Genomic DNA, 15,000 nt, shown 5'->3' with positions numbered 1-15,000 from the left:
AAAGCAAGCATCTGATTGGTTGTCATGGACTACTATAAGCATCTGATTGGTTGTCCTGGGATACTTAAAGCATCTGGTTGGTTGCCCTGGGCTATTGATTTTGTACTTAGCTACACACAATAGTAGAGCACGCTGCATTATGGGTTGCCATCAAAAGTAAAAAGAAAAGGTTCTTGGGAATTGAGTCTGTGAGTCATAGTCATAGGTCTGTGCAGCATGCTCATTGGGTTGTACAGCAAATACATGGGTCTGTACATCATTCATGTTAGTTATGTTAAAAGTCACAAATTCATTCAGTTTTATATGGGTTTGCCTACAGTCTATTCCTCACATAGAATTTGTGTACTTATTTATATGAATGGTAGTTTCCATAGTTTATATTTTGACATGTAAACATCAAATACCTTCCACTGGTCCTTGGTGTCCAGATTATCTTGAAGGAAATGGAACAAAGATCACTGCCCTCACTAACACTGTTCTTAAAAGGCCTGTGCAGAGTTTCTAGTGTAAGAAGCAAATGCAGAGAAAAAAATTACAAACTTATGAACAGAATAAGTTATTTTATTGCAAGATTTATAAATATATATAGATGTATGTACATATAAGAAAAGAATTCTTCTCAATAAGTCCAGTTTAGGTTATTTGCACGGATACTTTGGTCACCTCTTTATATAGTATCCTCAGTGTGACCCAACAGCTACTGAAATGGCTGCTCATTACTTTTGCATCTTTAAACAAGAACAAATGATAAAAAGAAATGTCATTGGAAAATTTTGGAAACTGGGCATTTATTTTAAATAGGGCAACATGCTAGCAAAATCTTACACCAACAACTACACACTGAACATATAAATAAGTGTATTAATGGCATTTGTACACACAGTGGAGAAGATATTAGAAATATGACAGTCCTGTACATGCTGTGGGTTGGTTCCACTTTAAAATGTCTTGATAAAAAATGTGCTATAATGGCATTAATCATTGATCGTCCTTTTTAAGGAAGAACTGCAGAGACAGCTCCCAGAATTTTCGTGGGAAACGGCTGGTGAATTCCAGGTATTGCTGAGAATTGCCTGTAAATAGAATGGTGCGCAACATGAATTGACATATGAGGCAGTGAGCACATGAAAGACAGGTAGATCTATTAACAGAGGGGTTTGGTGAGGATCTACTTCAGTACTAACAGTTCTCTCCATAACCTCCATCTCCATTCAACTGCTCCACTTACTATATGCATGTATGTATGTATGTATGTATGTATGTATGTATGTATGTCTAGGTAGGGTTATTCTGTATAGTAATCACATTGTTTTTTGGTGTGCCTTTCCAGGTTGGGTGAGCAGACTATTGTCTTGATTTGGGGACTGTAAGCAGAGTATGTGCTACACAATACGCACTGAGATATCAGCTATTTTTTTGTAATAAACATTGTTTAGTGGTAGTAAACCCCCACCCTCACCCTCTTGACTGGCTGCCCTAGGCCTTGCTGTGGTCAAGCAGGTGACTTGCAATAAAATGCATTAATGAGAGGTACCACAGGGAGGGTGCATGGGAACAATTTTGCCCCCGTCTCTATGAAACACTTCTCACAAGCAAACAAAGGCTTTATGTAAACTACAAATAGGAGAACAAGCTGCCTCTGACATGGCCTTTGTTATGGGCTTGTTCAGTGCTCATCTTACTGAATTAGCACACTCTTCATTATGCTGAATGGTCATCCAGCAGCATCTAACGGAAAAGCCACTCACTTGTTTTTCTGGCCAATAGGATGGAAATTACTCCTAAAATAGTGTAAATGACTGAGTTACTTTACCTTTGTATTGAGAAGTCTTGGTCTCAGGTTGGCTTGAAGCTTGCAAACAATCCTAAGGCCATAACATAATATACGGTAAGAATATGGGCCAATTCCTCCTACATTATCACAGTGCTTACAGTGTATAGATTAAACAGGCTGCTAAAGGAGGAGTGAATGGCATGGGAACTTGCATCTCATTGATTTCTCTACATTAGGAACACTGACATTATTTCTTCATCCTGTGCATATTGTGGTGCACGTGTCTTCTGGCAGCTGCTCAGTAACAACATAGACATTTGTAAGAATGCTGGCTTTTTCAGTAAAAAGCAAGTTAAGCTGTATATACCAAACTGTGCTTCTGAATAAATAAATGCCGAGTGTGTAAACAGGCAAGAGACAAAGGAAAAATAGACTTTACGTTTTTCTGTAGCAGCCATGTGTATTATTAGGAGTATAGAGAGATGAGAGCAGCCAAACTGTGGCTTCCTTAGTACAATGAAAAATAAGCAAATGTGACAGAGTGTTTATACGTTCGGAGATCAGAGGACAGAAAGTAGCTCTGCACAGCATTGAATTATACAGCACAGGGCTCCTGTCTCCACTTTTCTTAACTCATCTGCTGCCAGGAAATCCTGCATTTCCCACCAATAGAAATGCCTCAGACCCTACAGTGCTACTGAGTCTGACACTTTATATAATATGGCAGTTGTGTGGGTGGCAGGCACAACGGACATTGTAATGCTGCTGCTGGGTAAGCCACACTCCCATTAGCAATGTAGTTCTTGAATTGGCGACCCAACAGATGACATACTTGTGATGTTCTGTATCCATCGTGTACATTTACAGTCTAATATGGTATATTTCGATATTTCTGTTGGGATTTGCTAGTTAGGAGAACATACTGCACATCTCCGTCATAGCAATATAGAAATAATTGACATTTGTGAATGGTTTAGTTGGCCTTGCTGCAGTTTTTAATTGTTCATTTTCAAAGCCCAGCCTTTCTTTAATCCATTGCATGATATGATATTGCAATGTTGTCTGTCACATTAATTTCATGTATCAAGGGATCTCATATATTAAAAAATAAATAAATAAAAAATTACACATTTAAAGGAGAACTAAACCCTAAAAATGAATATGGCTAAAAAGCAATATTTTATAAACTGAATTTATTGCATCAGCATAAAATTTCAGCTTCTCAATAGCAGCAACAATCCAGGACTTCAAACTAATCACAGGGGGTCACCATCTTGGAAAGTGTCTGCGACACTCACATGCTCAGTGGGCTCTGAGCAGCTGTTGAGAAGCTAAGATTATGGGTTGTCGCTAATTATCAAGCAGAGAATGAGGTTTGTCTGTAATAAGTGCAGATTATTAAATTATGATGCTTATTGTGCTGTAGTAATTATCTGTATTAATTCCTCATCAGCCTTATATTGTGACATTTATATTCCATTTGTACTGTATATTGTGAGTGGGTCCCTAATCTCAGTAAGTAACAGCAGCACAGAGCATGTGGAGTGAATCAGCAGAAAAGAAAATGGGGAACTACTGGGACATTTTTGTAGGCTCAGATCTTCCCTGCTAAAGGGCTGTGGTTTACTTGGGCTGGTAAAGAAACCTAAAACATAATGTACAACATTTCTAGCCTACTTCTTTAGGTAGGCTTTAGTTCTCCTTTAAGTCACTACATATAATTACACGCTGCTTTGTGTGGCTGGCCAGGTAAAGCTCCGAAGTGGAAAGATTAAAAAAAAGAGGGGGTTAATCGCATGTTAGATACCAAAAAACAAGTTCATTTTCTAAACTTCATTAGCTGCATGCCAACAGAAGGGAAGATATATGAGCATGGGATTAAAAATGGTTTTAAGCACGGGGCAAGTGATTTGTGGCTACAGAGGAGAAGTGTTGCCTCCCCAGACACAGGATAGCAACACAGACGAGTGTAATGTGGTCCAGCAGCACGATACTGGGGGAAGCAGAACAATCATATAGCATGTCACACAGAAATATGAGTAATATCCAACAGTCACTACCTGAATTTAGGAAAAGCAGGTCATGCATGCTTAAGTAGAAACCAGTTTATACTTAGTTACATGAGTATTAGAAGCTTATAGTTGAGAGATATAAAGATAAACTGGCCAACGATATATTAATGCTTCAAAAATGGCCACAATCAACATTCTTATTGAGATATTCTCTAGTATATTTTGTAGAATCCACCATAGGCTCCAATAGAAATGATGCCACTAACATAAATGGGGTAAAGTAGTAAGAAAAAGGTGCAAATGAGGGAATGAAATTGGCTTACTTAGCATTACTGTAACTACCAGCAAACAAGCACAGGCCACATTTGTATTCATCTCAGCCACAAAGTGCAACTGCCATAAAAACCATAAAGGCTGATCTACACTCTGCACTAATATCATCATTGTGCTGCATAAAGGATACAAATTCATCTTGCCGCAATATTGTATTTATATTTATTATTTCCTGACATGGATTATAATGTGCATTCAAATGCAAAGTATCTGTTATTATCAGTGTAACCCTAATAATTGCTGGCTATTTCTAATATTTACTGTACATGTGATTAGAATGCAGCAAATGCCAAACAATTTGAAGCATCACAATGAAATTAATAATATACATTACTCCTTTTAAATCAGTGCACCCATACTGTGGTGCCAAAACTTTCTTCAGCTTGTATATGCAGGCCCAGAAAAACTCTGAATTAAACTAATATTAGGATTAATTAGCATTTTGCTATATGAAACCCAATTTGAAATGACTAGATTTATATATTGTGATATTGCTTTGCTCAAGATCAGTAGTCATTTCACATCTATACAAGGCCTGAACTAACGCACATACACTGACCCTCATTTATAAGAGCTGGAGGGGAATGTTCATTAAGCTGGCCATGGACGCAAAGATAAAGTCGCACAAACATTAGTTTCATATGATTTTCGGACCGCGTGTGGATTATTCTAACATTTTTTGTACCATGGCAATCTGTTGTTTAGTTGATCGGACGGGTTAGAAGATTCCGATAACATTAATATCTCTGCAGGTTTTGCTTATCTAAAGATATGACTGGGTGACTGTCACTACTATTTGTCGGACATAATTTTCATATGTTTGCTGTCTATGGCCAACTTAATTCTATAAAGTCCAATCCAACAATACAGCACACACTGTAAGCAATCCACCATTATTCTTCCAAGCTGTACTGTGCCAGCTTCACTGTGCCTGTGCACGGCTATACTGTGCCAGCGTCATTGTGCCCGGCTGTACTATACCAGTGTTATTGCTCCTGACTGTGTCAGTATCACTGTGCCTGGCTGTACTGTGCCAGTGTCATTGCTCCTGACTGTACTGTGCCAGCGTCACTGTGCCGGGCTGCACTTTGCCAGTGTCATTGTGCCCGGCTGTATTGTGCCAGCGTCACTGTTCCCAGCTGTACTGCGCCAGTGTCATTGTGCCCGGCTGTACTGTGCCAGCATCATTGCTCCTGACTGTACTGTGCCAGCGTTGTGCATGGTTGTACTGTACCACAAGTTTTTATTCTGTTGATTACTAGTTATGTTAATATTTAATTTTATTTCTAATGCCACCAAGATAAGTGTTAAACTGTACTTACATGCTCATTTTATCAACATAGTCATAGACATAGTCTTTATTTACTATAGACTATCGATATCTGTATGTTGTAGCATAAAACAAACTAATTAATAGCAACCTTAATAATAAAAATATACTTGTCAAGTAATGGGGCACAATCTCTTGAACAAATATATAGCCATTTTCATGGATCACTCACACTGTCCCCTATTCTTCATACTTTTAATTCTTGTACACCTGCACCCAACTGAATTGTGCTTCTCACTCATTGATCTGTACCTGAATGAAGGTGGCGAGTAGCTGGCAGCTCAGCTCCTGTTCCAGAATGAGTCTGTTCTGGGGGTTGTTGTAGCAGGCAGAGATGAGTGTGGGAAAAAGCAGTCGGACAAGGCGTGCGTCACTGAAATACTGGAACGGCAGCTGGCAGAGTTTCTGCAGGACAGTGGGGTGACGGCCAGACTGGACATTGACCTGTAGGGATAGTTAAGCTTAGTATACAGATGCTGCAGCCACATGTTCCTTACTAATTCAGTACAGATAAAGATTTAATACGAGTAGAAACAAACCAAAGAGGTAATTTGGTTCCTGCCATATGCCCTGTTACAAATACCTGCCCTGCTTTTACACAAAGAATCTTGCTCCACTGGCATTGGTAGTGCCAATACGTTATTTGCTGTTGTCATTGAAAGGAATTGTGCCACAACATCAAATTTATATATAAGTGTGCAATATTAGGAGTATTAGTTTTACAGTTCAGTGTGTTAGTAATATATCAGAGCAATATAATGGATATTCATTTGTTTTGTTATCTCGGCTGCATTGCACTCTCTTCTCTCACATATACAGAATTGTAGTCATACTGTAGAATGAAATATCAAATTGCTAGCCTTCTAGTTTTTGTTAACTGCATATCCATGTAGCCCCCAAAAGGAAAGAAAGATACAAGTCCAAAATCAGTGTTATTGGGGGGGTAGGTGGTTCTGAAACCCTCACAGTAGGGCTGGCATGGGATTCCTTCCATTTTGCCATTCTAATGCTCAGTGGGCATCTAGAGAGTTACTGACAGCGTGACTGCAGACTGGGTGTCATTTCTTTGTCTGCAGCAGCGAGTCACATTCCAGCTAATGGAGACTTATTCAGTGCTGAAATGGAAACAACATATCAAACACACTCTATATATATATATAAACAGATGCATACAGATGTAAGAATAGTAAACCTTTTATATACACCCTATAGATGTACCGATAGGCTAAAATAAATACTGCTGTGCAGTGGTAACAGAATCCCTTTTCATGAAGCTCAAGTTTTCACTATGATTAATAAACCAGTTATAAATAGATGAAATCTGTATACTTTTAATCAGCTCAGTGGTAAAATGTGTTTGCTAAATTATGTGTATTGTATCATTTGTATACAGGATTACTCACTTTAAATTTCAGTAAATCTGCTCCTTACAGTATATGTACGTGTGTGTGTGTGTACAGTAGAATGAAAAAGTTTGGGAACCCCTCTTAATTCTTTGGAGTTTTGTTTATCATTGGCTGAGCTTTCAAAGTAGCAACTTCCTTTTAATATATAACATGCCTTATGGAAACAGTAGTATTGCAGCAGTGACATAAAGTTTATTGGATTAACAAAAAATATGCAATATGCATCATAACAAAATTACACAGGTGCATACATTTGGGCACCCCAACAGAGATATTACATGAATACTTAGTTGAGCCTCCTTTTGCAAATGTAACAGCCTCTAGACTCCTCCTATAGCCTTTGATGAGTGTCTGGATTCTGGATGGCTGTATTTTATGCTGTATTTTCGTCCATACAAAATTTCTCCAGTTCAGTTAAAATTGATGGCTGCCAAACATGGACAGCCTGCTTCAAATCATTCCATAAATTTTTTCCATGATATTCAAGTGGGGGGGGGGGGGACTGTGACGGCCATACCAGAATATTGTACTTCTCCCTCTGCATAAATGCCTTTGTAGATTTCAAAGTGTGTTTAGGGGCATTGTCTTGTTGGAATATCCAACCCCTGCGTAACTTCAACTTTGTGACTGATGCTTGAACATTATCCTGAAGAATTTGTTGATATTGGGTTGAATTCATCCAACCCTCGACTTTAACAAGAGCCCCAGTCCCTGAACTAGCCCCACAGCATGACGGAACCTCCACCATATTTGACAGTAAGTAGCAGGTGTTTTTCTTGGAATGCGGTGTTCTTCTTCCGCCATGCAAAGTGCTTTTTGTTATGACCAAATAACTAAATTTTTGTCTCATCAGTCCAAAGCACTTTGTTCCAAAACGGCTGTGGCTTGTCTAAATGAGCTTTTGCATACATCAAGCGACTCTATTTGTGGCGTGAGTGCAGAAAGGGCTTCTTTCTCATCACCCTGCATTACAGATGTTCTTTGTGCAAATTGCTCTAAATTGTAGAACGATATACAGATACATCATCTGCAGCAAGATGTTCTTGCAGGTCTTTGGAGGACATCTTTGGGTTGTCTGTTACCATTCTCACAATCCTCTGCATAAACAGACCCAACACCATAGTATGAGAAACATCCCCATATCACGATGCTTGTGAGACCAGGCTTTACTGTCTTCACACTGTACGGTAGCTTGAATTCAGTGTTTGGAGGTCGTCTAACAAACTGTCTGCGGCCCACAGACACAAAATGAACAATATTGCTTTCATCAGTCCACAAAATGTTGCACAATGTCTTTTTAGACCAGTCAATGTGTTCTTTGGCAATTTGTGACCTTTTCAGCATGTCTTTTTTTTCAAAATGGGACTTTGTGGGGGCTTCTTGCCGATAGCTTGGCTTCTTCTAATTGTAACTCACACGTAACTTTAGACCTTATTTGATCTACTTGGAGCTGATCATTACCTTTTTGGCTTTTCTTCTATCCATTGGAATGGATATTTGGGATCATTTAGCAGAGCAGCCTATCATTTTCTGGACTTCTTTATATGTTTTCCCCTTTCCAATCAACATTTTAATCAAAGTACTCTGTTCGTCTGAACAATGTTTGGAACAACCCATTTTACTCAGATTTTCAGAGAGAAATGTATTATAACATGCATGCACAACATTTGTTACCTTCCTTCCTTAAATAAGGGCTATAATTGACAGCTGTTTTTTCACAGAATGAATGGCCTTACTAATTGAACTCCACACTGCTATTATTTGGAACAAGCTATTATTATTTTGAACAAGCTATTATTAGGAACAAGCCATTACTTGGAAAACGCCTCAATAAATGATTCAATTACATAGAATCAGCAGCATGCATGCCATGACTGTTGGTTTTCTATTACTCTACTATACCTACTAGTAAATTATTTGCCATGTAGAAATATAATTTCTACCAAAAATAGTGGCTCTGAGAGGAACTGTAGTGAGGAGCAGAGGAGTGAAGGACTTTGAATATTAGCTATCCTTTGCTAAGCAGGCAGCCATGCTAAGGATTTTAGTTGGGGTTGAACAGGTATCCCTCTTAGGAAAGAGTAGGAGGATGTTAGTTGAGTTTAAGATTGATTGGAGGCAGAGATGGGAGTCAGGAAGACCAGTAAGTAGGAGATTGCAATAGTCTAAATGGAATAGAATAAAGGCATGGATTAGCCTTTTAGCTGGTGTTTCTGAAATCAAGGGGCATATCTTGGCTATAAGCGACGGGGCTTGGTGGTATTATAAATATGGTTAGAGAAGGAGAGAGTCTGATTGAAGATGACCCTCAAACAGCGTGCTGAGTTAACAGAGTTAATGGTCATGCCATCAATAGTAATGGGGAAAGGAAGAGATGGGCTAAGTTTGGGTGGTTCATCCAGGAGGAGATAGCTACTGGCAATCTACCATCTGGGTCTGAACATCAGCAGCAGAAGAGGTGTCTAAATACATATCTGGATGTCATCGACATACAGGTAAGATTTAAGGCCAAATGAAGTTGCAAGGTCTCCTAAAGACATATTGTACATGGAGAACAACAGAGCACCAAGTATAGAACCCTGAGGCACCCCCACACTAAGATGAATGGGGGGAGAGGATTCATTAGCAAAAGTAACAAAGAGCAACCTGTGTTGTAGACATGCCAACAACACAGGTTGCTTTATATATAGTACAAGTTAACACTGCTCTGAAGGCTGCTGCCATTATTATCAGTATATCAGTACCCCATGATGTGCTTAAAGGGATAAAACAATGATGTATGACAGCACGCAGGACAAGAGACATGCCACAGTGCAAGCTGCACATATACATCCCGTTACATTAGAGTGCTATTAAACAGTGCTTATAATGTATCACACTAATAGTGTAAGAAAAGAACAAATCCAACAGGAATGTGCCAAACAGTCTGTACCATAAGGGAAAACAGCTTTCCTTTCCTGTTAAACACAGTGTAGTCAGACTCCTCAGCAAGGGTTAAACTAATACATGGAAATGGCTTTCTGTGCTTGGCTTTAATAATCGACTCACCCAAAACTTTCAACATTTCCTAGCCACTGTCAAGCCTTTGTTAAAAGCTTTTCATCAGCTCCTGATAAACATCTCCCATTAACCTCTGAGGGAAGGAGGGCCAGGCTTTTAGGTGTAAGCTCTGTGACATGAGGTGGGACACCCACGTTTTAACGCTGGCGCCATATCAGCTTCGTAGCTCCTATTACCCTTATCTCTTCTGTGCTGCCCTGGCCACTGCATCACAGCACAACATACCATAGTGTGGTGGTTGCACCCAGCACTCATTTTTTTCTTGAAAATGTTAAAACATATTAAAAAAACACATTTATTATGACATTTACCGTACATATTCACACAATACTATTGGGGGGGGGATGTGGGCAGTGAAGATGATGAATTAGGGAAGGGGTTAAGGCCTGAAACTTTACTAAGGACACATGATCACGTCTCCTAAAAAGGTTCAAAGTGATTGTGGAGGACGATCCCAGTGCCATCTTGTGTCTGTCCATACACAGTCTATGTGATAGTGGCAGTAGTGCTATGTGTACATTGGTGTTGGCACTTGTGTGTTTCCAGGCACATCCTAACACCCTATAATTATAAATAAAATATAATGAATGCATCTGAGCTGGAAACACAATATTGGGTATGTGATACCTACCGTTCCAGATCATTTCTTCCCTCTGGCATGTAACAAAGGCAAAGTAATAAGGATTAAATTGTTAACACCTCAAGGTAATTCTGCACAGCATACAGTGCCATAGCAGAAGGTAATTGAGGAAGACAATAAGTCGTGACATGATCCATTACTTCTTGGGTAAGGAGTTAACCACTTATTTGGCCAGGCTGCTTGTGCTGAGCAACAACTTCAAAACTAAAAATAACATTAATAATAATAACAACAACAGCACATTGTTATTATTAGTTAAATGTCTACTACTAGGCCTGGCTAGATGCTAGTGTAGCTAATATAATAGCTGTCTATTAGACCATAACAAGTCTAAAAAGCAAATAAATCAAGCTAAACCAGGTTTACAGGCACATTGTGCCTTAAGTTAGTGCTTCACACGTCACTATAAGATTGCTGTTTTATTTAATGGTTGTGTCCCAATGTCTGTAGGGCTGATCCAAGCCTCTTTCTGATACTGATGAACTCCCCAATGACTTTTCACTGTATTAACCCAAGCCTCATTTTCATCAGTGTCTTGCCTCTCTTAGCCTAACTAACATGGGAAACAGATCCACAGTTGTGGTTGAGAAACAAAATTTTTTTGTTTTAGGATTCTACTTACTCTGCTTGTATGCTTTGAATATGTAAAGGTTACCCTGCTTCTATGTGACTGAAATATAATTGGTTGTGGGTGCTATCACTAGACTGCATGAGGTGCTTTAAAAAAAGCTTAAGATGGGGAGGCCCATTTATCAAAGGTTGAATTTCGAATTCATGTGAATTTTCTAAATTCAAATATACTCACAATTCGACTGGGCAGTTATTTAAGAAAAACTTGAATGTCTAATATTCGATCAAATAGTTCTGATCCGCAAAATTCGAATCATAGTCGACTTGTACAAATCGAGTTTTTCTCTGGAAAAAAAAAACCTTGAATGTCAGGAAGGCTATTAACATCTCCAAATGGCTCAACAAATCTCTGCCATTGACGTTTACATAAACTTTGCAGGTTTTAGGTTTGCGAACATTCAAATTAGGACAGTTTCCATGGTTGAGGTGTGATAAATCTCACATTCAAATTTACATTCGAATAGGGGGATTAAAATTTTGAAACTTGAAAATTTCAATTCAAATTTACTATTCGACCCTTAATAAATCTGCCCTTATGTGTTCCTTTTTACCCAAGACTTGTGTTGTAAGTGAGTGGGACTAAAAAAGGCTGAATTGGAGGTGGTCACTGGTTGAAAACCCCCCACATAGTGAAAGATGGGGCTCCCAAGACCACATTTTTTTTCATTCTAACATCTGACACCATCTTGCAAGTTCTGTTTTTTTCCATTACCCTCAGCCAGAACAGGTTTTTATTAATAGGGGATTAAGGCGTGATCTTCAAGGGTTTAAAAGGGGTCTGACATATCCTGCCAAAAAGTAACTGGTGTTTTTCACATTTGTGAGTTTATTGATAATGAGCAGTATGCACAGATTTACTGTCCCTTGTAATGATTTTATGTTCCATTTTTACAGTAGTTTCGTGTAAATAGCAGAATAAAGTGAATACATATACAGTATAAATCCTTTATCCCTAATCTGCTTTATTCCTTCTTTCAGTAAATAATGACTAGATAGTATCAAGCAAACCCCTTTGTAAGGCCAGCACAGATTGAAGCATTGGGTGAGGGCTTTAGGATAGCCTGAGCTTTGTGCATCTTATCAAATGTGTCAATGATGTGTATTGGACAGATGGCACATTTCCAGGACAAATACACAGATCTGAACCTTAATTTGAAAAGTAGCTCTGTACTTGAGGCTCTGAGCTAATTCTCTAGATCCTATAAAGTAGGCTGGGTGGCACACAGCCACTAGATCCCAGCTACACACTGAACAGTTAATTTCCATTCATTTAATCTTAGGGTGGGGCAGAGGTTTCCCTGCAGGAATATCCATATCCTGTAAGAGGCAGATGCAGGATTTAGTGTTGAACTGAGTGTAATTAGACATATCATTAGCTGCTGTTCTGCTGGGGATTTGGGCTGAAGAGCCTATAAACCAGTAGCACATTCCTTGTTAAGTGCAGCAATAAGAATCACTTTGTTGATGTATCTCTTTAGCCCTAAATCCCCAAACAAGCTCCATCTGACAAGCTATTTGCCTGGTGGGAGGTGAGAGAGAGAGCATCAAGGAATCTGCCGCTACCAATGTTGGCCAGCTGAGCTTCATAGAAGGTGCTGATGGGGAATATGTGTGTGAGAAATGGATTAGTATAGCATTTGGCAATACAGTACTTCAAAAACCTTTCCCGCTCAGTATTTCCATTGCAAATATTTTTGTGTCCTGTTTTTTTGGGTGGAAGAGGGTAGGCAATTTTCCAGGATTCATTTTCAAAGAAAATAGTTTTCCGTTGTGCAGGGTACATTATGTTTAACAAACATCTTACCCCAGTAAGTGGAGCATGTAGAAACTAGTATCAGAAGTAGAGAAAATATTCATAGATACAGGGAGGCTGTATACAAAAGAATGTAAGTAAATGCATTTTGCTGCATGGATTAAGCCCTTGTCAATGGAATTGTGAGCAGACTGTTTTGGTACTAGCCTGGTCCTCCTGGGAGAAATCACTTTACTCTTGCTATTGTCTCTAGAGGGTGTCAGTACATGAAACTCTTTCAGTCAGGATGAAAGTTGTCATCTTTATCTAACAGAGCAAACAGTGCAATGTAACAATGTAGCTTGGGGATAACAAATAATATACAGCGACAGGCAAGCCCCAAGCTGACTGCCAGAAAACCATATTTACATGCAAAACTATTGTCTATTAGTACTCATGGGAAAAATGATATTTTGATACTAAACTATAGTCTGCTAGTGGGAAAAAAACCTAGCTTTGCATGTTTAAAACCACAAATTGCATTAATACTGCTTTTGTTGAATCATTTTTAAATGGCCTAAACTTCCCTCTGGGATGAACAGAAGATCCTTATTTTCTTGTCACTCATAATATTTTTTTAAATGCAACTCTCTAACTTTATTGTGGGTACAATTTGAAATCAAAGTTTCAATTGGTCTTATGGCTATGACTGCGGGACTCCCTATTAGCCACATGCCATCACTGGCTGTGCAGAGGTTATTGGCCCTAAATTTATGTTCTATTTTGTCTCCAGATTAGAATAAAAATAGGATATTGGCGGCTGAGCATGCCCTTACTTCTCATCTCTGTTGGTACTGTGTAAATTTGGAATTTGAATATGGTAAATATTCAGAATATGTAAAAATTAACATTTTGCTCATGTTTCTCATTAAAATAACGATGAATTCACAGTTCACAGACCCACAGTATGGCATGTAACCATTACAGCAACCAAATAGGTTAATGACTACATGCTCAGGTTTTTATTTACAAAATGGATTAGGAATGGAAAAAAAGAGGTGCAAGGGGATCTACTGTATAAACTAATCGCATTCTCTATACAGTATGTCCGTAGCACTCTGTATGGCTCTTATAGTAACAGCTGACTTAGAGAGATACTGACACCAGAAAATTAACTTTTTTTTTTACATCTACCATAAATTGACTTTGCATGCTACTTATACTGTTGCCATAAAGTATTTGCCCAATGCTTTTACGTTACTCCCTGTGATCATTTATGAGGGGGCTGCCATATTTGTGTAGCAGGAGTCCGTTAGCATTAGAATCTTTAACTGACAGGCTGAGATGGGACAGTCAGGTTGGCAAAACAGCCAGATTTAGGAAATTCAACTAACAATTATTTACAAAAAACAAACCTCTCAGCAAAAACAATCATCATGACCTATAGGTAACCTTTAATGTACATTCATATTAAAAAATCGTTTTTTAGTGTCAGTATCACTTTAAATGCAGTGTAGTGGGAAGACGTACTGTGATTTAAAGGAGAACTAAACCCTAAAAATGAATAGGGCTAAAAATGGTATGTTTTATATACTGAAATTATTGCATCAGTGTAAAGTTTCAGCATCTCAATAGCAGCAATGATCCAGGACTTCAAACTTGTTACAGGGGGTCACCATCTTGGAAAGTGTCGGCTACAATCACATGCTCAGTGGGCTCTGAGCAGCTGTTGAGAAGCTAAGCTTAGGGGTCGTTGCAAATTTACAAGCAGAAAATGAGGTTTGTCTGTCATATAAGATGATGCTCCAGGGCAGATTATTAAATTCTGATGCTAATTACACTGGTTTCTGTGCTGCCATGTAGTAATTATCTGTATTGATTACAATCACCTTATATTGTGACATTTCTATTCTATGTGTACTGTATATTGAGTCGGTCGCTAAGATCAGTAACTGACAGCCCCATAGAGCATGTGCAGTGAATCAGCAGAAAAGAAGTTGGAGAGCTACTGGGGCATCTTTGGAGACACAGATCTTTACTGCCAAAGGGCTGTGGTTGCCTGGGGCTGGTACAGAAGCACAAA

General features: G+C 38.8%; 1 protein-coding gene across 3 annotated transcripts in view; it reads right to left on the bottom strand.

Annotated features, from left to right (window-relative positions):
* Window positions 1-545: 545 nt before the first annotated feature.
* scaper.S (S-phase cyclin A-associated protein in the ER S homeolog) overlaps window positions 546-15,000 on the bottom strand; it is a 153,039-nt gene continuing 138,584 nt past the window's right edge. For all 3 annotated transcript variants that reach the window (XM_041588392.1, XM_041588393.1, XM_041588394.1), the window contains 3 exons: window positions 5,702-5,893; window positions 1,814-1,865; window positions 546-1,073 (listed from right to left, as the gene is read on the bottom strand). In XM_041588392.1, the coding sequence (XP_041444326.1) occupies window positions 979-1,073; window positions 1,814-1,865; window positions 5,702-5,893 (339 nt within the window). In that variant the 3' untranslated portion in view covers window positions 546-978. The remainder of the gene's footprint in view (window positions 1,074-1,813; window positions 1,866-5,701; window positions 5,894-15,000) is intronic.

Source organism: Xenopus laevis, chromosome 3S (genome assembly GCF_017654675.1).
Source record: "Xenopus laevis strain J_2021 chromosome 3S, Xenopus_laevis_v10.1, whole genome shotgun sequence".
Lineage (NCBI taxonomy): Eukaryota > Metazoa > Chordata > Amphibia > Anura > Pipidae > Xenopus > Xenopus laevis.
This window is presented reverse-complemented; position numbering and strand designations above follow the sequence as displayed.